The 26,310-nt window shown below is 40.2% G+C and overlaps 4 protein-coding genes across 19 annotated transcripts in view; 2 read left to right on the top strand and 2 right to left on the bottom strand.

The window, feature by feature from the left end:
- The window catches only part of CFAP96 (cilia and flagella associated protein 96), a 92,331-nt gene extending 92,029 nt beyond the window's left edge, over positions 1–302 (bottom strand). The window contains exon 1 of one of the 4 annotated variants that reach the window (XM_080591379.1): positions 158–302. The gene's annotated coding sequence lies outside the window, so the exon portion shown is untranslated. Of the gene's footprint in view, positions 120–157 lie in introns of those variants that run through there. The other 3 variants (XM_080591372.1, XM_080591370.1, XM_080591371.1) reach the window with 3 other exon arrangements.
- UFSP2 (UFM1 specific peptidase 2) lies at positions 86–11,337 on the top strand. 7 transcript variants are annotated; one of them, XM_080591360.1, is made up of 13 exons: positions 86–215; positions 653–762; positions 1,376–1,454; positions 1,956–2,136; positions 2,220–2,286; positions 2,589–2,746; positions 3,345–3,537; positions 4,704–4,850; positions 5,365–5,529; positions 6,749–6,873; positions 8,994–9,070; positions 9,695–9,819; positions 10,645–11,337. In XM_080591360.1, exons 3-13 carry the CDS (start codon positions 1,382–1,384, stop codon positions 10,729–10,731), a joined length of 1,398 nt encoding a protein of 465 aa, XP_080447486.1. In that variant the 5' UTR covers positions 86–215; positions 653–762; positions 1,376–1,381; the 3' UTR covers positions 10,732–11,337. The 7 variants fall into 7 exon arrangements, with proteins under 7 accessions (XP_080447486.1, XP_080447489.1, XP_080447490.1 ...); XM_080591359.1 differs by lacking the exon at positions 86–215 and adding an exon at positions 330–464; XM_080591362.1 differs by lacking the exon at positions 86–215 and adding an exon at positions 330–464 and having other exon boundaries at positions 2,592–2,746.
- ANKRD37 (ankyrin repeat domain 37) lies at positions 11,198–19,979 on the bottom strand. Of its 4 annotated transcripts, none has more exons than XM_080591398.1 (5): positions 19,930–19,979; positions 14,009–14,174; positions 13,340–13,492; positions 12,511–12,602; positions 11,198–11,996 (listed from the first exon to the last, which is right to left on the bottom strand). In XM_080591398.1, exons 1-5 carry the CDS (start codon positions 19,962–19,964, stop codon positions 11,762–11,764), a joined length of 681 nt encoding a protein of 226 aa, XP_080447524.1. In that variant the 5' UTR covers positions 19,965–19,979; the 3' UTR covers positions 11,198–11,761. The 4 variants fall into 4 exon arrangements, with proteins under 4 accessions (XP_080447524.1, XP_080447525.1, XP_080447526.1 ...); XM_080591399.1 differs by lacking the exon at positions 19,930–19,979 and adding an exon at positions 14,610–14,638; XM_080591400.1 differs by lacking the exon at positions 19,930–19,979 and adding an exon at positions 14,494–14,630.
- On the top strand, positions 18,330–26,072 carry LRP2BP (LRP2 binding protein). Of its 4 annotated transcripts, none has more exons than XM_080591392.1 (7): positions 18,330–18,521; positions 18,904–19,017; positions 20,018–20,160; positions 20,242–20,347; positions 20,871–21,094; positions 23,962–24,127; positions 25,939–26,072. In XM_080591392.1, exons 2-7 carry the CDS (start codon positions 18,964–18,966, stop codon positions 26,002–26,004), a joined length of 759 nt encoding a protein of 252 aa, XP_080447518.1. In that variant the 5' UTR covers positions 18,330–18,521; positions 18,904–18,963; the 3' UTR covers positions 26,005–26,072. The 4 variants fall into 4 exon arrangements, with proteins under 4 accessions (XP_080447518.1, XP_080447521.1, XP_080447519.1 ...); XM_080591395.1 differs by lacking the exon at positions 18,904–19,017 and adding an exon at positions 18,797–18,853 and having other exon boundaries at positions 18,356–18,521; positions 19,984–20,160; XM_080591393.1 differs by lacking the exon at positions 18,904–19,017 and adding an exon at positions 18,797–18,853 and having other exon boundaries at positions 18,369–18,521.
- The last annotated feature ends 238 nt before the right edge of the window (positions 26,073–26,310 follow it).

Genomic DNA, 26,310 nt, shown 5'->3' on the forward strand with positions numbered 1-26,310 from the left:
CACACATTAACCCTATCTGGCATGTGGGCACCAGATGAGAAGAGGCACCAGCGCTGCGCTGCGAACGCCTATGACGACGTGGGCTATTTTTACAGGGCTGTTACAAGCCGGAGGAAGGCTGCGGAACGACTGGGTGCACCTCGCACGGTTCACAGACCTCCCGCTGGGGCTCCAGCCGGATCGCTGAGGCTAGCTGAGGCGAAGCAGGCAGCCGGGTGAGGAGGGAACCGAGCGGGACCTCCTTGCACCCACCCCAACCTCAGCGCCCCTCCACCCGCCTCTGTTGGCACCGGTTGCCTAGGGCAGAGCGGCCACCCCCCCCCCGTCCCCCCCCCTCTCCCTACATTGGTACGGCCCAACGCGTATGCGGCTGCGCAGGACCGCACCACTGAAGGGGGGAGCTGGGGGGAGTCAGGCGGCCTGAGCGTTTGCCGGGTGGTCTCAGCGCGGCGCTGAGGGACGTGGTGAGGCCGGGCGGGGGACGGGGAATGGCGGAACGGGGGGGCGCTGCCCGCGGCCTGGCATGGCCGCGGGTCGGGTCCCGTCACAGCACGGGCGGGCTGTGGGGGAGGCCTGGGTGAGCCAGGAGTTCCGCGATAAGTCTTTCCAGAAGGGCTCGGAGTAATTATTCTTACCGGTGTTTTATTCGCAGAGCAATTAACGAAGTATTTCTTTTGGGGGCTGCTAGATTAAGCGCAACTCAGCCTCTTGGGGGCTGTCGCATTTTTGTTCCTCCGTCCTGGCACGGCTGTTCTTGCAGCGGTAGGTTAAGCTTTACTAGGAATTGATCCGGACAAAAAAAAAAATTCAATTCTCAATAAAAGGCTGCTTTTAATTTTTTTAAATTGAGGCTGAGGGATGCCAGCGGGCATAAGCAGCACTGCTGTCAAATGGGAAACATCTGCCTGGGTTCTGGAGGTTACCCCCCACCACTTTATTTTCCTTTTCCCAAAATTATGACTTCCTAACCAAGGTGAATGTGAACTTAAAGATATGTTTAATTACCTTTTCACTCTAATATTCAGAGCAGTCCTTGGTTTGCTTTCACTGGAAGATGGGAAACGCATCATTTGGATTGAAACAATGATAGTCAATGACAAATGTCTTAACCAAAATATTTATAAATGGTATATTAAAAAAAGAATAGGATAAATGCTTTCATGTTAAGGTGGGAAAGGTGTTTTAAGAACTGTTTTTGTAACACCACTCATGCAATTGACATATGCCAGTGTGCTGCTTCACTGGCCTTTCGTACCCTGAGCACCCATAATAATTGCTGGTGTGCTTGCACGGTGTGGCATAATAACAGTTGGTTTTAACTTGAGAGAAGGCATGCTGAAATAGCTTATTTTCATTCCTTCTTTTTTCTCCTTAGGTAAATATGGAAGCCATGGACATACTCTTTCGAATAAGAGGAGGCTTAGATTTGGCATTTCAGCTAGCAACTACCGATGGTGTGTCTATAAGACTGTCATAGAAAAAAAAAAAGTTATTTATACAAATACATAGGCAGGGACACCCCCCACCAGACCAGGCTGCCCAAAGCCCCATCCAGCCTGGCCTTGAGCACCTCCAGGGATGGGGCATCCACAGCTTCTCTGGGCAGCCTGTGCCAGGGCCTCACCGCCCTCTGAAGAATTTCCTCCTAACATCTAATCCAAATCTCCCCTCTTTTAGTTTAAAATCATTCCGTTCATCTCTTCGTGTTGCTCAGAAGCTGAGAGAAACAGTATGCTTTTGTTCAGGTAGATGTGAGTGTGAATGTGTGAGTGTGAAGACAGGCCTGCTGAATGAAATCTTATCTCAGTTTTTTTTACATTGTTATTTTTCTGATCATAATAGTGTTTATATTTTTATTTGATGTCAAAACATATCAAATTTCCACATGTTTGTCCAGTAGCTATCACAAAAGTGAGAGAATTTTCTAAGCTAATTGTATCTTTGTTGTGTTTCAGAGGCATCAGCAAAAAAGGCATTAAGATATGTGTTCAGTGATCTTGCAAACAAGCTGTCCTCAGATGTTCTTGTGTTAAGAATTTGCCATAGTCCAGTCTATGTGTGGCCTAACAGTGGTATCAATACTGTTCCAGAGCTGACAGATGATTCTGCTTGTAAAGAGTTAAAACGATTTATACAGTGAGTAGATTAAAAATTATATAATTTTTTTTAAGTGGATTAATTACATTTTATAGAAATTGCTGTTTCTGTTGACACTTCAGCCTTGATCAAGATGATGAGACCCGACGAAAGCTTGGCAAAAAAAAGGATAAAAAGCTACAAGATACGGTATGTGTCTCACCACACTAATAAATTATATCAGACAACCTATCACTTGAGTTGTTAATCTGCTGTCCCCAGCCTTATCTGTACAAATAGACATTTAAATGACTCAGAAGAATCCCTTTAAAATTATTTAGACTCTGCATAAATGCAGAGATCTATTTACAGTTGATCAATACGTACAAGTTTTAGTCTTTAACCCAATTATTTTAGTACTGAGTTTGATCTCAAACTTTTACAGTTTTCCTTTTGCCTTCTTGGTGTATGCATTGTTGGAGATGTACTAGTGGTGTCTTTATTCTCTGCAGCAGCAGATAATCAATATAGACCTCATGTTAGAGATGACATCTTCACTAGATGCTTTGGCTCCAGTCATTGAAAGGGAAAATAAAGAACACCACTACATTAATATGACTTTACCAGTTGATGTTGTTTTGTCTGTTTCTCCAGAAGAAACATGGGGAAAGTAAGTGTTATCCTGAACTTGGAATTCTTCAGTTTCTTTTTGTTTCTGTTTTTTCTTTTTCCTTGAAAGTAACAAAGGAAGGCTATTGTTATCATTAATCAGTTCGATAAAATAGCATATAGTATTCTTGTACTGGAATTTGACTCTTTAAGTAATAATAGCTCCTTCAGATACTTGTTAGTTTTAACAATCTTGAAACCCAATCTTTTTGCTGTCTACAAAAAATTTAGTTTGTCAGTGTCTGATAAATTTGATAACTAAGAACCATTGCTTAAAATGCAAAACATTTATAAATATTTAGTCATATATGTAACTTTTATTTCAGCAAACATTCAGTTGTGTTTCTGATAAGGGAAAGTGCAGCTGAATTTTCAGAGAGCTGAACCACTAGGGAGTAATTTCTGTGTGTAGACATGCTTAAAGCAAGCATTCTGAGGTTTTGTCCTCTGTGGGAGTGGACTGAAGGGGGCATGGAAGTAAGAAGTTCATCAGGGCAGGTGCAAATGTGCATGTGAGTATTGTTTGACTTCAAGCTATGAGAGAAAATGAGTCACCATCACTATTCTTTTACTAAAGTATTCTCCCTTTTACTTCACAGGGTACAAAATCTCCTGGTGAAAGCAATTCACAAGCAATTAACTGATATGGAAAGATGTATCATGAAATATATGAAGGGAACGTCAATTGTGGTACCAGAACAACTTCATTTCATGTTACCAGGAAAAACTCACCTTGTAACAATCTCATATCCTACAGGTATTTCAGATGATCAGCTAGAAAGTTACAGAAAGGTAACGTTTTCCATTTAGCCAGTGTACAATGAATACTAACAGAACCTGTTTTTTTATATATATTTTTTTTTTTTATTATTACAGCTGAAGCAGTAAACTGAATGTATAAGATTGATTTATTGGAAGCTATTTTATAAAATATACCAGATTGCATTTTCTGTAAGGGAGCAACAGAAATTTTAGAACTACATAGGCCTGATCTAAAACAAATCCTATCTAAATCACACTTCTGGTGCAGGATTCTTTGAATTCTCCTCTTCCATTGTAGAATATCAAATTTCTTTTAGTACGTTATTGCTTCCAAGCTTTAACAAGTTGCCTGAAATGATATGGGGTTGGTTTTTTTTGTTTTTGTGTTTTGCTTTGAGGTGCTTTTGTTGTTGTTGCTTGCAGTTGACCAGCCTTAGATTTTGCTTTTGCCTTCGGGTTGGCACATCTAGAAAAAGGAATATGGATGAAGTGTGAAAATGTTCTGATGTTGCAGTCCTTTCACACTGAAAGCTCTCAATCTGGCAGGAAACATTCAGGTCATGCAGTTATATGTACTGAGAGTGGGGAAAGAATCTTTTACCTGTTTAGATGTGCAGAAGCTGTGGGGATTTTTCATTCTCTTCTGGGTGAAGCATTACTGTGTGTATAAAACATAATCTGTTCCTTGCATTTGCAGGCACCAGTTGCACATAAGTCTTTCCTGCTCTCTCTTCTGTTCACTTTTATCTATTGATTGCCGAGTGTTTCTGTAGCTAATGTAGTTGGTTCAGTGTTGGATCACCTGTGTAAAGTCTACTACCTGTGATGTAGACATCCTAGATGATCTCATCATTCCTCTTACTCTTAACCCCTCTGAAATAAGATAATTTTATCATACTTTCACAAGACATTTTCACTCATGGTATCTTGAATGGGGCTCCAGAGACAGGCGTTCTGTAACAGGACTATGTAAAATAGCAGGCTCATCAGATGGGAGGTAGTCCCCCATGAGCTTCCTTAGAGAGGTGAGGTCTAGCAATAAGCATACATGCTGAATATTAATATATTACAGTGTGCCTAGCTACTTAGCTAAACTGTTTGTTAAAAATGGTTGTTTCTATTATTACCTACAGTGTGGTGTTCTTTTAATCCAAAATTTGAATTGTGCTTTTTATTTTCTTCTAACTTGCATGCAGGAATTACACGCCTTGTTCAACCTACCGTGTGACAGACCATACTTAAAGAGAGCAAATGCTTACCATTTTCCAGATGAACCATATAAAGATGGCTATCTCAGAAACCCCCATTTACATCTTAATTCACCTGGGACAGAGTCTGGTATGGTACGTTTAAATTGAATCACTTTAAAGAAATTTCTTTTTATTTTACTTGAGATCTGTTGTTAAGAGAAGTAATTTAATAATCAGTATAATTAATAATTTATCATTTAATAATCATCAGTATCAGTTGAGAAAGAAAGGGCACAGGAACTGATTTGGTCTTTTAAGTAAAATGGCTTCTCTGCACAAAATGGTATTGCTGTAGCTGTAGTTGTCCTGTGTCCGCTCACACCTCAAGTGCATTTTCTGGTAACATATTGTACAACATTTCAAAGGATACCTCATGTTTTTGTCACGTATTCTAAAAGTTTCTTAGAACCAGTACAAGAAAATAAAACTGTGAATGGAGATGTTGAGGAGACAAAAAGGAGTGATCGTGTGTGAATAAACATTCAATTCTTACAAAGACTTGTAACCCCCTAACTGAAAGATATGTAATAGTGCAAGTAACATAAGTAGGACTTCTCTGAAAATTGATGTGTGACCAGGTTAATTTGTATTTTCTCTTTCTGTGCAGGTTTATTTAGTACACGGTACATACAGCTATCATCACTATATGCAGGATCGCATTGATGACAGCGGTTGGGGCTGTGCTTATCGGTCTCTGCAGACTGTTTGCTCGTGGTTCAGGCACCAGGGTTACATAAATGCACCTATACCAACCCACAAGGAAATTCAACAGGTACAGAACACTTGGGCAGATTAATTCTTTTATACACATGTAATTGTTTAGAAACATTTATAGATAATTTTTAAATGACTGATACATTTTAGACTTAAAACTTGTGTGATATTTTTCTCTCTTAAATGGAACTATAGTGCTCATCAATTACTGTTTAACAAGTTCTATAATAGGAAACCCATCTCCAAATGTTTATACGCACAAATAAAATTCATTAGAATAGTTTTCTAGTATTTCCTTGTACTAACATTCTAACAGTCTTTTGTCTTCAGTGGTAGCTAGTTTAGTCTCCAGACGTTATGCATTGATGTACTGCTTTCTTTTTTGCAATTTTACCTTTGATAGTAGCAGGCTTTTTGTTTTTTGAACCTCCTTTCACTTCATTTTCTTCTGTGAATTTGAATGTGTACCTGAATATGGTCGTTTCTATTAATGGTACTGAAGAAGAAGAGTAGGTTTGGGTAGCTAATACTGCATGCCTAGCAGGAAATACTGCGGTTATCTTCAGTCTTCTAAAAATGGTGTTTTGTATCATATTTATTTACTCAACATTGCTAACCAGGTTTGGCTCACTCCATAAAATGACTTGCATCCTATCTGACAGGGATGTGAGCATTAAAATAAAAATTGCATTTCCTGATGATTTCTCAGTCTGCCCCTAAACATAAAACCATCTCAAGTCCGTACACTCCTGTAGCGTGCTGGACAGCAGCCTTTGGGAGACTTTGTGGGCTGTCTATCCTGAGCAGAAAAGGCACCTCAAGAGCTGCTTGTAACATGTAAACCTCTGAATTGGAAATAGTTTAAAATGAACCCCAACCCTTGGTGTATTTTGGTGGCCTCTTCCTTAGGGCACTCTTTTATGCATCCTTTTCTGAGATGTCTTGAGTAGGAGTCCAGTCTGTGAGGTGGTTTCTGCAGCACAGATGGTACACTTCAGTGGTAGGCAGCTCAGTGCTCAGCTTTGCAGCTTGAAGTCTGCCTGTGGATCTGGAGTCAGAATCTGTGCTTCCTGGGACTGTCCTGTGTCAGTGTCTAAGTGGCATCTCCAAAACAGAACCACAGTGAATGAATTCAATAACCATTTGTTTGCTCTCGACTGGCCAGATATAAAACACATTCCTGTCTTTATAAACCAACTTCATTCACAAAAAATAGTGGAACTGTCTACTATGTGTTGTTGAGGTTTGCTTTTCTTCTTCATGTTCATGTGACAAAGGCGCTGGTTGATGCCGGAGACAAACCTGCAGCATTTGTTGGGTCACGGCAATGGATTGGCTCTATTGAGGTACAGCTTGTTCTGAATCAACTTTTTGGAATAACATCAAAAATACTGTTTGTCAGGTAAGAATCAGTATCTTTCTAGTAGTTTAGTAATTATTAAAGATACTGAATGCCTTACAATGCAAATTACTGTTATAAAATGTGGGATAATAGGGATAATAACAGATAATTTATCTTTTAAGAGCTTGCTGTTCATAAACCCTGTATTCCTGCCTTTGGTTGTTCTGAGGTAAATGGGAGGTGCTTACAAGTTAAGGTATTGCTGAATTTCTTGTAGTCTTGGGGTCGAGTTTGCATTTTCTATAACTTGCTTAATTATGTGCAAACTGATGTGAAATAAAAAAGGGGGGGGGGTCAGCCTATTGTTCATCCATCACACAATTTTTGGAACAGCCCCACAGCCTGGCAGTCATAATGAATGGCATACACATCGACAGTAAGTTGTTGCCTCATCCACAGAGCTAACCTTTCGGCTCAGGATTGAGGCAAACTGCTGAGCAGTCTAGAAATAGTGCTCTCTGTCCTGTATTTGTGTGACATAAAACAAGGTATTTGTTTCTGTTCTGACAATCTGACACTTTTATATGCAATAAAGAACCCTATAAATACATGTAGGAGAAAAAGAATAATGTTCAGCATTTATCAGAAATAAAATTACTTCTGTCACTTGGACAGCAGTAAGCAGAATAATAAATCCCTGAACATTTTGTGATAAATACAATAACAAAATAGAGAATGTATGCTAATATAGCCTGTATGAAAATGCTAGTCAAAATACTGCTCATGAGTTATGTTTATTTAGACTAAAGTCTACTGGGAGTATTGTAAAAGAGCATGTAACCATGGTGATAGTTATTCTTAATGGTAAGAAAATAATTAATTCCTTCAATATTTTGTCAGGCTTTATACAGCCAGTTTTAATCTCCTTGTTCCACAGCTTATATTTGCAGATGATCCACCTATTATTTATAGCAGCTGTGACTGTTAGTGAGACAGTTTTTAGTCCTGTGCGTAAGAATACAGAACACATTCATTTGTGACCTGGGTAGAATTGCTCACAGTGGTGCTACAAGGGAGCACCAGTGTTCTTCAGGATTATGAAATGCCAGCCTTGCTACCATGCTGAGAAGAGATGTCATGCAGCCTTTTTGAGCTGGTCACTAGCAGCGGAGAGCATTTTTGTCTTGCGCTTATATTCAGCTAGCACCTCTAAGTCTATGGAAATAGGGCTTCACAGCTGCACCCTTAGTACTGAATCCTTTACTGCTAATGTACCGTACCATATCCCAGCTTTCCTGTTTTGCACTCTGCATTTAATCCATCGCTCCAGGAATTGGAAAAGTAGGCGCACAGCTTGTCTGAAACATTAACCATGGTATCCTGTCTTTGTTTCTTTATATTAAACCTATCACAGACCTATCTGTAAACCTATCACACCTATCCGTATGTATTCTCTTGCCTGGCTTCTGACACCACTTTTGGAAGTACTATCCGTCTTCTGAGGGGACTGTGAGTCTCCTTCAGAAGAATGTGAGCTCTGAATCCCGGAGTACGTGCATGTGTTGTGCGCGTACACCTTTCTCTTCCGTGTAGACTACTCTTTTGTCTGTGGCAAAGCTGAACAGGAAAGCAGAGAAAATAAATCAAGCCAAGTTCAATGTTGCTTTGACCAGATGCCTAATGGTATTTCTGATTTGATTTTTTTTAAAATCAACCTGGGTATGAGTACTGCAATTGAAGTGGAAATCTCTCTTAAGTCACATCATTATAAACACATTTATCAACACCTTATTTTTATCGTGTTCCTGATGAAGTTGTGTTACTTCAGACTTCCCCTTGCTGACAGATTTAGCCAGTCTGTTTTTAGCCTCTTGAGAGGAGCCACTGGGGTTAACTAGCTCTCCCCACTGTGGAAAACGAGCAGCAGAAACTTTATGGAACCTGGGTGACTCCAGGTGCCTTGGTGGCAGCAAGGGTTGCAGCAGATTCATTAGCCCAACCAGAATCTGTAAGTTGCATAAAGAACTTTATTCGGATTGTCACAAGGAGTTCAGTTCTTTTAACAGAAGAATTCTAAGCCACTTTCTAATCAGTTACTTATGCAGTTAATGAGTATAATGGATAATTGGAAAACCAAGCATAGTGAGGATGACAAATCTCTTCTTGTATTTCTTACCTAGCCAGGGTTCTGAACTAGCTTTGCAGGGAAGAGAGCTTGCTAATCATTTCAAGACTGAAGGAACTCCAATTATGATTGGTAAGTGCTTGAGTATCAGAGACTGCCAGTGAATGTTTGTAGCCTTCCTCTGCTGCATTTCATTTCAGTTAGTACTGATTCAGTTTACTGTACAGGTGTTTATCAAAACTCCAGATGAATTAAAAACAATGCTCTTTCCAAGGCAGCGTAGAAAACCATGCGATTTAGTCTGGCTGGTATCTCTTTCATTTGGTATTTCACCAGTCTCAAGATGAAACCTAGTAACAAAGATCAATCTGAATGGTATTTTCAAAAGCTGCTTTTAAAGTCAGAACTCAAGAGCTGACTTGTGCTTTCTAGGTGAGAGAGGTTCATGCAGTTCCCCAAAACTTCCCACCGCAGAAGAGTAGGGGTTTTCTGGCTTTGAAGAGATGAGCATCATTCCTTATCTAAATTCTTCCTAAGACCAGTATGCACGTTTAAATAATCTAAAATGTTGATATCGTTGGAAATGCCATTCATAAGAACTTAAAATTAATGAAAGTATTTCCAAGCAAGCAGTGGTTCAGAAAATGAAGAGTACTTATATTAAAGCTGAAAAGTGTATTCAAATTTTAGCAATTTGCATATTTAGCCAATCTCAGTGAATTTTTTTTTTAACAATTTGTTTCCCTGCTATTTTAGGTGGAGGTGTTTTGGCTCACACGATATTAGGAGTGGCTTGGAATGAGATTACAGGGCAAATAAAATATTTGATTCTAGACCCACATTACACTGGAGGAGAAGATCTGCATGTTATTTTGGAAAAGGTGAGGTTAACACACGTGTATATACACACACATATAGATACATTTTGGCATTAAACAAATGATGTATAGCAAACTAGGGATTGGCCATTCTGCAGCTTCTCCGTTCCTTATGGAGGAAGTGTTGATCCCAGTTAACTTGCCTGTATGTTAGTTACTGCTGGTTTCTGAGACTGTCTTTAACAGTTGTAGCTTGAACAGCCATAAGGTGTTTAAGAATACTTTTGTCCAGGAGGACAAAAAAAAAAGGGGGGGGCAGAAATCCTTTCATTCATCAAAAGTGGCAGGGGAGGATAGGAACTGAGGCAGGCTGTAAGTTGGCAGGTTTTTTTATTGGAAAAACCTAATATAATTACATCTTAGTCTTGTAGGGCTTAAGAGCTTTATTAGACTGATTTGCTGCTAAAGCATGACAAGCGGCCCACCCCCACCTTCTTAATTTAAGAGCTCAGTTTGGCTCTGAAATTTGAACTATTCCTAAAGAAGGCATTCTTCAAGACAAAAGAAGTGGAAACTGAGTGACAGTGTTTCAGAATATGAGTCTGTAGCAGCAGAAGGCAGTGGGGTATAGAAAGAAGATGCTACTGTTTAGAAACCAAGCTGGAAAGCTGGGTGAGGGGAACTGGAGAAACTCTTGTCAAGTGTTTTCCATTAATGTGTTTTCAAGGCATGTACAGAACTGTCTGAAAATTGTCCCTGCTTGTAGATACTTGAAAATAACTCATACTGCTTAGATTAAAATTAGTAAAATAAATCCAGTTGTAATAAATGAAGAAAACAGAATTCATACTAAATAATTTAAAGTGTATCTTGCTTTTTCTTGGCCAGGGTTGGTGTGGATGGAAGGGCCCAGACTTCTGGAACAAGGATGCCTACTATAACTTATGCCTACCTCAACGACCAAAAACTATTTAAATTCCCCTCTTGGGCTGGAACATGCTAAGCCAGAATACTAGCAGATATCTAGATATAACTTGTCTTGTTAGTTAGACAAATGCTTTCAGGTGATCAAAACCCAGATGAAAGAGAAATATTACTTATGTAATTTAAATCAAGATCTTTTTTTTTTAATGAAACCTCTGAAAAATAAGGGAATTACCTGCTGTGAACTGCATTTCCTACAACTGTTTATCAAGTAACTTATACTCTTTCCTTTTGGCTAAGATAACTTTGTTTATATAGCAATTTTATGCTAAAAAGCTTTACAGATTAAATGTCTGATCATTTTATTTTATGAAATTTTTTCTTGCCAAAAAAAAAAATGTACTCCTTCAGGTTATTGCTGATAACAGTATTTTAGAAGAGGGTCAGAAAAAAAGTGTATACTGAGTTTTGTGGACTTTGTTCTCATTTACACAGAAAAAAGGGAGAGACTAAATTATTATATGCTTATTTATTTATAGCTGTATGAATACAACTGTTTTGGGGAAAAAAAAACAGTCTTCTGTAAGAAGTAAAAATAAACCAGCTTTTCTCCTTCTCAGAAGGAGACAATGTAACAGCACACAGCAAGTCACTCAATTGATAGTCCAGTCATGTTTTCTCAGACTTTGGATTCCCCTAAATTTGACTTCGAGGTGACAAGCCCTTTGTTTTGTCAGCTAAGAGACAGATCTGTCACATGAACACATAAATAAGCCTGTATCTAATGTCATCAAAGGACACAGTTGTGGTAGGGGTAAGACTGCTATCCTGGTCAGCTACTCCATTCGTACATTGTTGAGAATAGCATCAAGAAATAAAAAAGTCATAGGTAAAGTTTTCAGTGCCATTCCAAACACAATATCCATTTTTGACAAGACCATAACCTTAATTACATATGCAAATCAGGACTTACTGGCAGGCATCTACATCCAGCTTACCTGCATCTATCACCAAACTTATTTACTTAACTGCTAAAAGTACAAAAAAAGATTAAAATACAACAAATGGTAAGCCACTGGTATTACACACCATCTGACCTCCTCTTCCTGCTTGTTGATCTGCTTGTTTCCCATTCTTGTTCCTGTGCTGCTAGATCCTCGCTCAGCACACCGTGGTTGCCATTTAGTGAGGAGCCAGACTGTCCTCTCAGTTTCATAGTTTGAGTGTGCTGAATTGTTTTCAGGAACTTGGCACATTCCAGAAAGCCACAAGCCAGCGCAAGGTCTGCTGCTGTTTGCCCCCTGTTGTTGCACAAGCTGAAACACAAAATTAATAGTAACTATTCATGTGAATTGGAATATGTATTATCAGCAAACAACAATCAAGATTCATTAAGTGATAAGTTTAATCAGAAGTACAAAGAATCAACACCAAGAAGGTTTGCCAAGGATAGGGCTCTAGTGATAGCGGGTGCTGCCACTAAATGCAAAAAGGAGTAATTATTTAAAAACATATCTGTCACCAAACTATGACTGGCTTAGTGCATCAGAAAGGTATGAGTAAGATAAGTGCAGCGCTAGAATGGAAAATTATCAAGAACCTATGAGCAAGAACATTCTCTTAGTAGTTACTTCAACACGGAACTGAACAGCATATGGTCTATGTAATGTGTTCATGTGTATAGCTGTTTTTAATACTGCTTGTATGACTATAGCCATGCTGTCAGCTTTAGCTGACAGCAGCTTTTAGCAGCACCCTCAACAAGAAAGTGTACAAAACAAGTATCTTTTGAGAGCTGATACAGAAATGATTAAATGTAGCTTAACTTACTCAATTTTGGCATCACCAGCAACCAGGAGAGCAAGACATTCCAAACTCCCAGCTTTTGCTGCTTTATGAATTGGGGCTTCTCCAAGGCAATCCTAAACATATAAAACAGTTTTTTTTTTTTTTTTTTTTTAACATAGTGGTTGTTTGAAAGAAAGGGAATAGGATGAAGCTACTTTGTTCTCCAACATGACTGTTTTGAGTGGTATTCTGTATACCGGTTGGTTGTGAATTGAAAAGAGAGATTAAAGGAATATGGCTAGTGAAGTGTACCCAGTAATTGCCAGTAAACATTTGCTTAATATATTCTGCTAATCCAACAGAGCAGTAGGACTGCTGTCCCATGCTATACTCACGGTTTAACCTTAACTTTATAAAGATTATTTACGCAGAATACATTCTGAACACTGATTAACTGCACCTTTCAGCACTGTTCAGGGACTGACAGCTTGCTGCTACAAACTCAGAGGTATGGACCAATTAAAAGCTGCAGCTAGAGGAAAAATCCTTACGTTTAGAGGAAGTGGGGGCAAAATTTGAAAGGAAGAAAGAATACTCATTTCTATAAAAGAAATTTTTGACAGCTGCACACAGCACAGTGTGAAAGTAACATACGCAGCAATATGAAATAGCTATAGCAGTATAGATAGGATTTCTGGTTCACACTAAAATAAAGCTGCTCTAAAATAAGCAACCCCAGATACCTCATGCAATACAGTTGTATATATATAAAACCTCTCCCAGGTTAAGAATAAATAAATAAATAAATATAAAAGTTGAACTTACTGACGTGAGATTGGAAGTGGGAGAAGCAAACCTTGTGTATTTTTACCTGCTGGTTCAAGTCGGCTCCCGTCTGCAGCTGCCACAGCAGGAAGAAAGCCTCACCGCCCCACGCGGCCAGGTGAGCTGGGGACTGACCGAAGGCATCCGCAGGTGCGTTCACGCCGGTCCCTGCCTCAAACAGGCCGCTGAAACTGCCGGGCTGAAACGGAACACGGGTTAAGGAGCAGCACGGCGCTACTGCAAGCCGCGACCACCGCAAATCCCCCTCACGACCCATCGGACTCATCTTCCGAGAGAACAGAATTGGGAAACAGCAAGCCCGCACGGCTTTGCTGGCTTTTCCAGCCCCAGCCTCACCTCCGCGCCGTCCTCCCGCATCGCGGCCGGCTCCCGGAGCTCGGGGGGGACCCTGGCGGCCACAGCCCCCGCCCATTGCCGGGAGCCGGCTCCGCACGGCCGCGACGGGGCGCCCATGGGAGGGGAGGCACCGCGCGGCCGGCCCCCAGCGGCCTCCCCGCGCCGCGCCCGCACGGCCCGCGGGGGGCGGCCATGGCGCCGGGGCGCCGCCACACGTCCCGCACGGAGGCTGCCGAGGGAGGGGGCCCGGCTGCCGCTCCTCGGCCCTGGTCTGCGTGAGGGGAAGGGCCGAGGTTGGAAGGGACCTCGGAAGTTCACCTAGTCCACCCTCCCTGCTAAGCAGGGTCACCTAGAGCACCTTGCACAGGATGGCATCCAGGCGGGTTTTGAATATCTTCAGAGAAGAAGACTCCACAACCTCTCTGGGCAGCCTGTCCCAGTGCTCTGTCACCCTCACAGTAAAGAAGTGCCCTGTCATATTCATCCAGAACTTCCTGTGCTTCAGTTTGTGCCCGCTGCTTCTCCTTTGGGAAAGTAATTAAATTATTTAAGTAGTGGAATGCGAACACAGATATAGTATCATTTTTTTTAAAGGTGCAGAATTCCAGGTAAATATGCAATATGTCAGCCCAATTGAAGTATTTCAGTATGTAAAGTTTTCACCTCTCCTTTCATACACCTGTATAACTACCTTTTTTTTTTTTTCCCTGAACAGCTAGACAAGCAAACTAGCTAATAAACAAAACCCCTACACTCCTAACTGAGCATTGTTAGGGACAGAATACCTCCCTCCACACACATGCCAGAAATCCACAGTTGTTTTAAGAAACTTTAAGCACAAACCTCCAGCAGTCACATAAGCCCAGGCAGCCTTGGATCACCCCAGCATGTTCCCTTTTGAAGTCCTTCCCTCCCCAGCGCTAATTGCCTCAGCAGTGCACAGGTTTGAGATTCCCCACCTGAGCAATCCCATCTTTCCAGCCTAACCACCTCCATCCCACCAGCTGCAGCTCTCTTAAGACTCTTGCTGTTAATTAGTTCCTGAGCTCTGTGTCGCATTGTGCCCATCTCATTTGTGCCCACAGAACTCTCCTGCCCCCATGCTGGCAATGTCTCAAGCCACTCGCTTTGCATAGGTATTGGGCAGGTGAAATTGGAAAAACTGGTCCTAATAAATGCGTGTGAGCAGTGGGATACACCAAGCTGAGCTGTGGGACCTCACACCCACACCTGCACACTCCTACAGAAAGAAAAGCAGCAAGGCACCCAGAGCTGCCTTTCCTGAAGGGTACCTTGGCTTCCTAAAGTGCTTCCTAAATGCAGTTATTTGTCCATGCTGTCAAAAAAAAGTTTATTTTCCTGTACACTTCTTAGACTATGCCATTTAAGTAAAATGAATCAGGATGAATTTTAGGACTTTTTTTGGTGCTTAGAGTCATTGGGGCTGTCAGAAAACATGATGTGCAGCCCGCAGGCTTAACCGCATAACTCTGCAAGCATTCCTTTTCTATTTTGACCGCGTCCTCTGCCTCTGTTGCTATAGAAGCAGATTGCATTGCCAAAAATGGAAGAATGACAATCGCTGGAAAAAAAAAAAAGGAAAAAAAAGGGGGTGGGGGGGATGTAGCGGAAGACTTTTAAAAGCGCCCTTGTGGCCTTCTGGTATTGTATATCTTTTTATAAGGGAGACAGCCAGAAGCTATCAACAGAGGTAGAAACAATCCTTTGTGTTTCAGGAGAAAACAACTTCAGTAAGTTTTCCCTCAATAATCATAAGTTTTGCAGTGGTTATGTGAGGAGAACAAAATGCATTAAAACAGTTTTGGGGAGAACAAAATGCATTAAAACAGTTTTGGTCACTGTAAGTAACAAAGCCCAATTAGCTAGATGTAATTTTCGTGGCCTATTGCCCTTTTACCTGAATTACATTCAGAGTTTCTGTTATTTTGCCTGTAATTGCTTTCCATGAGGTATTTTAGCTGTGTTCAATTCACAACAGGACCAGCAGCTAGTAGGAACAATCTGGGCAATGCCCAAGCCCCAGCCTGCGCTAGCTGGGCACATTACTCCGTACGCTGTTCGGAACTGGCCAACAGCCAGAAATGTCCTTTTCCCTTCCTCCCGCTCCCCTCCAAAAGCTTTTTGGGCTCTGAGTCCCAGCCAGCTCGAGGCAGGTAACATGGCTACAGCCCTGGGCCACCTCCCCTCATGGCACTCCTGCTACTAGTGCCAGTCACCAGCCCAGGCCCAGGCCAAGGCCCCGCAGACAATGGTCACCATGGCGGGGCCAGGCCCGCTTCTCGCTGCCTCAGGGCAGGTGGGAGGGAGGCAGGAGGCCACCCTGAAGCTGCGTGGTGAGCCCCTGCCCCAGGCTTGCAGCGCCCTGCCCGCCCTTGAGGGGCCAGGTAAGTAAGAGAAATGGTGGTATTGTAACCCAGGTTGGATGGAAACACATCTTGTGTGAAAAGCTTCCGTTCTTCTATGTCAAACTTAGCTTTCAGTAAAGTCACAATGTCTTTACTGATCTTTATTTTCCTTTTTATAAAGCAGCACTATTTCACAGAATCACGGAATGGTTGAGGTCGGAAGGGACCTCCAGAGATCGCCTAGTCCAACCCCCCTGCTCAAGCAGGGTCACCTAGAACATGTTACACAGGATGGTGTCCAGGAGGGCTTTGAATATCTCCAGAGAAGGAGACCCCACAACCTCTCTGGGCAGCCTATTCCAGTGCTCTGTCACCTGAACCGTAAAGTTCTTCCTCATATGGCAATGACACCTGTGGTTCAATTTATACCCATTACACCCTGTCCTGTCACTGGCCACCACTGAGAAGAGTTTGGCCCCATCCACTTTGCATTGTCCCCTCAGGTATTTATAGAGGTAGATAAAAACCTCTCAATCTCCTCTTCTCTAGGCTAAACAGGCCAAGCTTGCTTAGTCTTTCCTCATAAAACAGATGTTCCAATCCTTATTTTATCTTAGTCATTTAAAAGCATAGTGAAAAGGGGACACCACTAGCTCCAGAGCTTTAGTGTGCTTTTTGATGTTGTTCCGTCTGTTCTGTTTTGGAAAAAAAATATATATATGTTTATTTTTAAGCTGAGAACTACAGCCATGCTGCTTTATTTGCAAAAGCAGAGGAACTGTTGGCGAAGAGAATAAAAGATGGAGATCCTCTGGCATGTTTTCTAAAAGGACAGCTGTACTATGAAGAGGTTGTGATAGACATTATAAAGCTGACAACTTTCAATACAATGTCAGTGGGAAAAGAAATGCCTTAAAAAAAAAAAAAAAAGCTACAAGAGATGTTTATGCCTGTTTTTCCCATTAAAATCACCAGGTGTTCTCACGAAATATGTTTTTCCTCCACTTTTCGCAAGCGTCCCAGGTAAGTAAGTGGCAGCCTGTGCTACAGCTTCCAAACTGAGTTGTTTTTTGGCCAGCTGACTGGCCAAGTACAACATACTGTGCTTTTTGTTATGGTGTCAGTGGTTGCTGACCTAGGACACAGCTCTCAATCTTCGTTCCCTACCTAGCCACCAGTTTTCATCAAACTTGCTGAAACGTTATCTGCAAGATTTCTGTCCCTGCCCATGTAGGCTAAAATTGGCCCATGTATTTGGAAGTAAATGCTCAGGGAAGAGCATCAGATTAGCTGGCAGATGAAGAAAAACTTCTACTTCTTGTGAAGCCAGATTTAAAAAAATACAAACATGACTCTAAGAGTAGGTACGTCTAAGGACCCGAATTCTTGGAATAGCTCAGATCAGAAGGATGGAAAAGGATATCGTACACGTTCCGACTCATATTCTCAAATGGGATGTGCATGGTTCAGTACTGCTAGTGGTGCCATATGTGGCACGGTGTACATCAGTCTCATGGTTAGCAGCAGGAGCAGAATTAACTTGTTCAGGGCTTCAGCTTTCTGTAACGGTTTTGTTACTGCACTGGCTGATTTCAACATGAGCAAAACTGGTCCTGTGGAGCAGCAGGCCTGTTTCTTGATGTGCTGGCCTAGATATCCAAGGTAAATATTGCTGTTCACAATAAATTTATTCTTTGAGCAGGCTTTGATTTCCATATTTAGGGATAGATGTCCGTATTACCTAAAAATGCATATTGTCATAACACTGCAATTGCCTTCCCATAGATCGAGGACTTCTGTGCTCCTAACTCCTTGTTCCCTACTGTGCTACATGTGGCTTCCCCAGGGTCTGCTCTAACAGCATCCTTGCACGTGGCAGGGCACATGCTGTGAGGAGGGATCTTAAGGCAAAGCACATATTAACTGGCTAAAAAAAAAATTCTGCAGAGTACTTTAATTACTTTCCTCTTGAGGCTGGCATAAATTTAGATCCTCACGTATATGCATGGATTTTCATATTACAGGATACAAATGATCTGTGAGATGTTCATCTGCTTTTCATATTTAATTGAAGTTAACCAATGCATTTAAAAGCTTTACATGTAGAAGAAAAAGGCTGGGAACAGCAGATGGAAGCATTTGTAGAAACCTTATTTCTTCAGGAAATCAAGTTTACTCAAAAAAAACTAGGTAAACGTAGGATATTTTAAGTGTATTGTGGGGGCAGGATATGTGAGGTCATTACAGAAGCATGAGATGAAGACCCACTGTAGTTTGCAGGCCATCAAATCAAGCTCTCTTGAATCTAGCACAGGTTTATTCCTAACACCTGTTTCTCCTGCCCTTCTGGTACCTCTGCTGTTGCAGGTGGTGCCCTCATAAGAAAAGGGAGGCAGACAGCTGAGCCCATAAACTCCTCAAACATGGTGGTTTAGTCTTTGGGAACCCAACCCTTAGCTGAGATGTTGTGGTGGCTCTTACATCCTCAAGACCACCTAAATTAAGGTATGTCTAGCAGGACAGCGCATCTCAATTAGGCTCTTATCTACTTCAATTAAAAAGATGGCTTTTGGGGGGAGTGAAGGAAGCTTGTCAGGACACCTTTTGGTTTCAGAGATGATGTTTGTGCACTACTTTCATTTATTTGTTTATTTATATATGAAAACAATGAAACCTTATTTGGAAGTCCTCATTGCTTCCATCCTATCCAATGTTTTTGCAGTTGTTGACTTTATTTCTGTTTTCTGCCACTTCTGTTGTTGCGTTTTTTTTTCCATTAGAGAAATGCTCCAGTTTGAAAAACTGTAAGAGGGTATCTACTGGAGGGTTAAGCTGAGGTATGTACACTTTATTCTGTGTACTTCATTATTCATTCTGTCTTTCCCAGGGTTTGTACCAAGAAGCGTTAATACAATTTGAAGAAGTCAAGGATACAGATTTTCAAGCGATGTATCAGCTTGGCATAATGTATTATGATGGACTAGCCATTAATGAAGACCCCGTGAGTAGCCTAGCTGTACTTCTTACTTTTCTTCTAATATTAATTTATAATTATTAAGAGCTGCTTTGTAAACTCGATCACTTAATTTAAAATAAATGGGTCATTGACTTAGAAATAGTTTCATAAGGTGCAGATACTTACAAAGCATCATAAAAGGAGGGTTCTGGACTGAAGAATTTTGAAAACCAGGTATAATAAAATAGGTTTATCTGACAAACGCTTATGAGAACTTGTGTTTTATAGTATCACTTCTAAGGATTTGATTATACTTCATGGAAGCTATTTAGCTTGTTTAAAAATTGCTATTAGTTTGTTCCTTTTTAAAAAACAGTGTAGATAAATGATAATAGAATCTATAAAAATGGAAATCAACTGCATTTCAAAGTGTAAAACATCTGTTACACAAAGGTATCTTTAAAAATACTTTATAATCTCTGAACATAAATGTTAAACAAAATTATGCTTGAAAATGTAGTGGTATGCTAGATTTCATGTAGGAACAGAAGGAAAATTAGCTAATAATATCATAAATCAATAGTAACATGTTTCTTTCAATTGTAAGTGAATAGCATCTTTTGTTAAAAAGAGGAGGAAAATTTCTGGTGTTCTGAAAGTAATGCACGAAGAAAGGTAGTAGATGAGATTAGGTTCCAAGATGTTGAAGTGTAATCTCTATGGGTGCACTGAAAACTGAGTAAAGATTTATGCTACCTATTTTATAGAATAATAGCCATTACAAAACAAAATTTGTTAGAACAGTTATCAGACACAGGTCCACTTAAACAAAAATATCAAACTTTTTAAAAAACTGCAAACATGTAGAAAGCGTTTAGGCAAATGAAATACCAGTCTAACTGGAATCCACACTATCCCCACATATTATAGAGAGAGGTTTTAGAACTGAAAAACTACCTGTCTTGCAGATGTTGGCAGATTCTCAGGTTCATTACTTCATCATTTTGTCAGCCTGTATGTAATGATTGAAATACCTCAATTGTAGGAAAAGGGAGTGGAATACATGAAGAAAATACTCAACTCTGACTCCTCAAAAGCAAGACACTTGAAGTTTGCAGCTGCATACAATCTTGGCAGAGCTTATTATGAAGGTTGGGGTGTTAAACAGTCAACTGAAGAGGCTGAAAGGTAATGGCAGACAATTTTCCTGATGAGTTTCTGATGCTGAGCTGCTGTGTTATTGAACGAACTCTGTCCCCATTTTCTTAGGTTATGGCTTATTGCTGCAGACCATGGGAATCCAAAAGCAAGTGTAAAGGCCCAGAGTACTTTAGGAATGCTTTACTCCATGTCAGTTCTAAAAGATCTGAGGAAGGTAAAGCCCACTTATACCCTTCTGAATTTCATGTGTTCTAAGTAATTTAGGATTTCACAGAAAGATTATGGTGATATATTTGATTATGAAAACTGTTATTTAAGCACTGCTAGACATTGTTCATTTAAGCCCATGTGAACAGATGGTCTGAATCTCTCACTTTTGACTAGTTTGACACTGCTAGCTGAGATTTACTTATTTAGTGGGAGTATCAGGGAGTAGGATAGAGTGGATTACAGTTTTGTCAGCCTCGGTGCACTTCAAAAAATAAAAAAAAAAATCAAGCAGGTGTCACTGATTGACAGCTCTCACAGTAAATTAAGCAGGTTTAAGAGCCTTACAGAGAGTCTGTTTTCTTTTACGTAAAATCACTTCTTACAGACCGGTTGTTTGCTTAAAACCTTTTACATCAGTACGCAAGATAATCAATTAAAGTGAATATATCATCACATTAAAAAGTTATTTAGTTAATGTAAAACATCCATGGAAATACACAGGAAACAACTCTCTGCTTCTTGTTTAGTCCTTTTTCTGGCATTCAGAAGCATGCGGCAATGGAAATCTGGAATCACAGGGTGTGCTTGGTCTTATGTATCTGTATGGACAAGGTATACGTCAGAACACTAAGGCTGCTTTGGAGTGCCTGAGAGGAGCAGCAGAACGTGGAAACATCTATGCTCAAGGCCATCTTGTGGAATATTATTACAATAGAAAGTTCTACTCAACAGCTGCTGCAATAGCCATAAGGTAAAGTTAATTTTTTTATTATTGTATTCATATAAGACGATGGAACTTAGATTAAAGTGATTATTAAGTTTATGGTTTTGTCTCTCCAGATCAGGAGACAGTCGAGATAATGAATTGCAAGACCTCGTTTTTAAAGCGGGAATTGCAAACCACAGACAAAATTACGACTATAATGTTCTCAATTACTCGGTGCAGATGAACTTTTCTTTCTGATCCTTTGAAGCAAAACAGACTTCAATTAGAATCCCAAGTAGGAGCCCATACTCAACCTTGCCTTTCTGTCTCCTAGTCCACAAACTCAGCTGCCTTCCCTATTCCATTTTAAACCCCCTACAAATATTCTGCTGCTGCTCTCCACAGCCCCTATCTTAGCGTGTTTTCTACCCACCATCTTCTCCCCCATCATTTCCCTGCTCTGTGGCTCAACATTTTGGTCTAGTTCCTGTGTCATTTACAGCAAATGCAGGCCTTGATACTAAATGGGATCCCACAGCAAGCCCTCTGAGCAGCGTGCAGACCTAGAAGTAGCTGCTGCAAGCAGTGCCAAGCCACCACCCTTTCGCTTTGCATCAGTTGCTGCTCACGGGGATGCCTATTACGTACGCATTTTTGAGCCTGGACCACAAACTAGTCATCACCTGCGTGCAAGTGGTTTCTGGCAATTATCTGCTTGCGCAGAGGTGCTGGACCGAGCCACAGTTAAGTAAGCACTGACTGGCATTTTTAACAGGCAGCCACTTGGGGACTTGCTGCTCTATCTACATAACTCTGGAGCGGTTTGTGTATGGCAGAAATGGCAACTTCTGTGCCAGGCTGCAGTATTAAAACAGCCAGTCTGCATCAGGCTTCTCTATGTTGAACTAGGCGTGGGAGGAGAAAAGCAATGGTGGTGCCGCTTCGAGGGCTGATGAACAGCACATTTCTGTGACAAACCTCCACAGCTGGCCAGCGTGTTAGAGGTTTTGTCAAGCAATCAGATTATTCTTTTGCTAGAAATACCATACAAAGAGGCTAAGAACTACTTACACGAGCAGCACACAACAGCATTCATGCTTTCTGTGGTATGCTTATGAATGTGCTGCTGTCCGGCAATCAGATGTGTTAGAATCTGAGAGAAGCTGCCCCTGTACATGCCACGGGATAGCAGCAGCTCTGGTAATTCAGCAGTAGTTCAGCAATAAATGCTGTTTGCAATGCTCATTGCTGAAATGGGTGGTTTTCTCTCAGAATGTGCTGCTTTTCTCTCTCTTCTGCTGTGAGTAGACTGTTCTGTCTAGTCTAACCAGTCTTGCTTGGAACATGTCCCCTCCAGGCAATGCAGCAGCGCAGGTTATTCAGACAAATAAACAGGGCACTTCATTGGCTGTGACTGTGCTTGCAGAGAACAGCAATAAAATCCCACATTGCAGTTAGAACTGACCATTTTTAAGCAAAAAAATTCCACCAACATATTTGAAACAGTTCCATGCAATTGGAATTGCATTTGGCCTTGAGGCAAACTCTCACAGCAGCTCAAGCAGTTGTGTCAATCATCAGTACCTTTTCTGTTAAAAGTTCTTTGTCTTTATACGTTCACACCTTTTACAGTTTGTTGGGTTATTCACAAACATTATATTCAAATGTACAGACATTACATGATTATGTATGGTGTACCACTGCCCAATATTTGAAGTTTAGATTAGCTACCAATATTCTTCACTGCAAAAAAAATTAATTATCCCATATGGTTTCACTTACCATTGTTATAGCATGTTCTTAAAGACAGGTGTGCTAAACTAGAAGTTGTGTCTGACTTGATTGGTATTATTTGTCTCAGTGTCCTGTTTTATATCTCTCAGAAAGGAAGGTAAAAACACTGCATCAGGAAAGATAAGAGGTAGTAGGTTACTGTCATTATATTTAAACATATTCTTGTTAAGTGTTTCTTTTTTTTGTTACTGTATTTGTTAATGGGATTGAATTAGGTGGGAGCATATTGCAGCCAACTTGTACAAGTGATTTAGCAGGCACTGACTTGCAGAGAGTTACTTCAGAACAATCTTTCCTAAACATTTATTTATAGGAACTAGCTATGACTTACTCTTTTCTTTTCTGTGAGTCTGTGACTATTTGACATGACAAAACCCTAAAACGATGCACAAAGAAGCATAGATTTACCTTGGTTACCTGGAAAGAATGTGAGTTTAGGGGGTCCATTTTAAGACACCAGTTGGAAAAAATCAATTTCCACTTCGAAATGCTGTACTTAATAGTGCAGTAACAATACTAGTAATTATAGCCTCATCGTTAAGACAATGTTCACGTGGTCCTTCTGGCTGCTTTACATTTTTTTAGTAAAAACAACATGCTGAAAACAAGGTGACAGCAAGCAGACAGATGTACGCAGAAGAGAGAAAATAATTGAGCTGAAGCAGTCATCAGTCGTCTTTATAAGTAGATCTTACAACATCAGGCTCTCAACGTATGTCCAAAATCCTTAGATTACCATGGTCTGCCAATATCCTGTCAAGAATCTGGGATGTTGTTATATGGAGAGCTTTGCCTTTTTTCCACATAATATATTAATTTCTATTAAATATTTTAATAGGAACAATTGGTGTGAAATACTGCCTTTTATAACTAGTATAGATGCAGTGAAAGTGACTGTAAAACTTACCTTTTTTGTATTTAGTATCACAATATTCAAGTAATCTCAACTTCAAACCAAACACTGAATAGGAGAATGCTGTTCGGCCTGCTGAATACAAGTAAATTTCAGCTCATCTTGGATAATTACATATAAATGGAAAGGAGTTATTATCAAGTCCTATGGGAATACAGTTGACTTAAACACATTATCTAACCTAATGCTGTAAATTCTACAACAGGACTACAGAAAATGACGACATAGATATGCTAGCAAAGATGACTGATTGTCTTTCAACCTACATGGCCAAAGGGGTCGCCATGGCTGCTTTCTACTTGGCTAGATGCCTCCATCTTGGCCGAGGTGTACAGCAAGACCAAGCTGCTGCTAAAAAATACTATTCTATGGTAAGCTGGCAAAGTCTCATGGACTAATTTATCACTCCTGAAATTGAGTGATGCCTTCGATTTGAGCCTTTAAACTTGCTGTTTGGTTATGTTAAAGGCTCCAACATAAATAATGTTAACAATCTGTGCAAGAAAACGAAGAGCGATAAATTTATATTGAAAACTACTAAATATAGTCTTGAAGGATATTGTCTGCCCACTTGCTTAAGTAAAACAATTCATTCTACCAAATCTAAAAAATTCTGTGGCAGTCACCACAGTGAAGAGCTTGCAAAATACATTACTTAAATGATTTGAATAATTTTATCCCTGATTGATTTGCTGTCATTCAAACTGAAAAATTGTATTTTTTTTCTCTCTACTTCAGAATCTCTAACAATTAGTACCTTCGTTAATAGTATTTAAATCAGTCTAACTGGTTTTCATGCTTATTTTCGCATTTACATTTTTACTGGTAGCTGAGGATCTACTATTACTGGTATGCAGAGGAAAAATAGGTCACATTTTTTAAAGTGCTAAAGTTGAAGTAAGATTTATTGCTTGGAAAAAAAATTATTAATGACCTTTAAGAAACAAACAAAAAAAAAACCACTAAATTACATTAGAGATGCCTAAAAGTACAGGCAGGGAAAAATGATTATGCCCTCTGAAGGGAATGTAGGAGCATGGATGCAGTCTTGCTAAGATTCTCTATGATCTCTGTGCATGCAGAGATCATTTGTTTCCTTAATTAAAATACTTCCAGGCCCAGCTTGGTGTGGTCCAAATAAATGGAGAATTATGCAAATGGTAAGCTATCAGCCGACAAGTTTTGTGGCTCCTTACTCGGGAAAGCCCACAGCAGAAGATACTTAGCAGAACAGGTGTTCCAGTGGAGGAATTCATGCACTTTAAATATTTTGTTTCTCTGCTGTAAAAAGTGTTGCAGAGGATAGGATGAGGAAATCAGGAACAGAATATAAGGTGGGGTGGCATGAGCACTGTAGCCAGTAGTCCTAGGTAAGACTTAAGGCATGGAGGAAGTATGTCAGGATTCCATTCCTGCATGGCTTCATGTGAGTATCATCTTTCCCGTCTTCTGTCTAGGCTACTGTTACCAACAGAACTGACCAAAATTCACAACTTTCACTCATCATTCAGTAGCAATACATTTGAGACTGACATAGATATGTCACTAACTTAGTATAAAAGGAAATTATAGCTGTTGGCTGGTGCCATGCATCTCTACAGCTACAACTCTAGAGGAGGGACAAACCAAGTAAAGAAGAAAAGTACCTGAAGGGGTAATTTTAGAACAAGTAGAAGACAAGTAGTGGGTGTGTTCAGTTTCTTTTGTGCCCAGAGAATAATGATGTTAATTTTACAATTATACTAATTTAAAATGAAAATTGGTTGCTTTTTTAAATAACTGACCAGCTGCAGTTTTGAAAGATTCAAAGAAGAGATGATGGGTGTGCCAGATGGTACTGGCATAAATAATGGAAGTGAACGAAAATGACCCAATCTGTAAGTAGATTTCTGCTTACAGTTTCTGGCTGTTCTGCCAGCACATGCCACAGCAACAAATATTACCAAAAAAAAAAAATTGAAACCAAGCCTAACACTGTAGTAGATTATGCTAATTTTAAAGAACTGAATTTTTCTGTTACCAGAAATGGGGACTTAATGCTGAATATATTGTCTTTAGTATCTTAAGAAGTAAATTATCTCTGATGTCTACAAAACTTAAAAGACCTTACCAGTGTTGTATTTGGCAATGTATAATTTTATTTTACCTATAAACCAGAACTCCCTATTCTTTGTTTTCAAAGGCATGCCTTCTGGATCCTGATGGTGCTTCTGATCTTGAACTGAGAGCTAATCTTGGGAGAATTTAGTGTTTCCTTCAGTTATGGCTGGTATAACATGTACTTCCTACAATAAACCATTTTTAATCTTCAGCAATTACAGCCTGCTCATCACTTACGGTTTGATTTTCAACTTCCTGTAAGTTATTATTTAAGCAGTTTACAGATTTCTTTTTATACTAAAAAAAGCAAAAAGCTCACACATGTAACTGAGATGTGGCAAAAGTAGACCTTTTTAAAAGGGTACTGAGGACTTAAGATACATTAAGGACATTTTACTGGGATAGATATCCTGTTTTCTTAATGTTGTACGGCTATACAGCACATAAATCAAAC

Source organism: Anser brachyrhynchus (assembly GCF_964034855.1).
Source record: "Anser brachyrhynchus genome assembly, chromosome: 4".
Taxonomy (NCBI): Eukaryota; Metazoa; Chordata; class Aves; order Anseriformes; family Anatidae; genus Anser; species Anser brachyrhynchus.

Coding starts and splice junctions, on each gene's coding strand:
- ANKRD37 (XM_080591398.1), bottom strand. CDS start 19,964: ATGAACCTGAGAATCTGCCAACATCTGCAAGACAG. Junction 13,493..14,008: donor TGGATGCCATCCTGTGCAAG/GTGCTCTAGGTG, acceptor GTTCCGTTTCAG/CCCGGCAGTTTCAGCGGCCT. Junction 12,603..13,339: donor GAGCCGACTTGAACCAGCAG/GTAAAAATACAC, acceptor TTATATGTTTAG/GATTGCCTTGGAGAAGCCCC.
- UFSP2 (XM_080591360.1), top strand. CDS start 1,382: ATGGAAGCCATGGACATACTCTTTCGAATAAGAGGAGGCTTAGATTTG. Junction 1,455..1,955: donor TCAGCTAGCAACTACCGATG/GTGTGTCTATAA, acceptor GTTGTGTTTCAG/AGGCATCAGCAAAAAAGGCA. Junction 2,287..2,588: donor ATAAAAAGCTACAAGATACG/GTATGTGTCTCA, acceptor TATTCTCTGCAG/CAGCAGATAATCAATATAGA.
- LRP2BP (XM_080591392.1), top strand. CDS start 18,964: ATGTATCAGCTTGGCATAATGTATTATGATGGACTAGCCATTAATGAA. Junction 20,348..20,870: donor TTCTAAAAGATCTGAGGAAG/GTAAAGCCCACT, acceptor CTTCTTGTTTAG/TCCTTTTTCTGGCATTCAGA. Junction 21,095..23,961: donor GCTGCTGCAATAGCCATAAG/GTAAAGTTAATT, acceptor ATTCTACAACAG/GACTACAGAAAATGACGACA.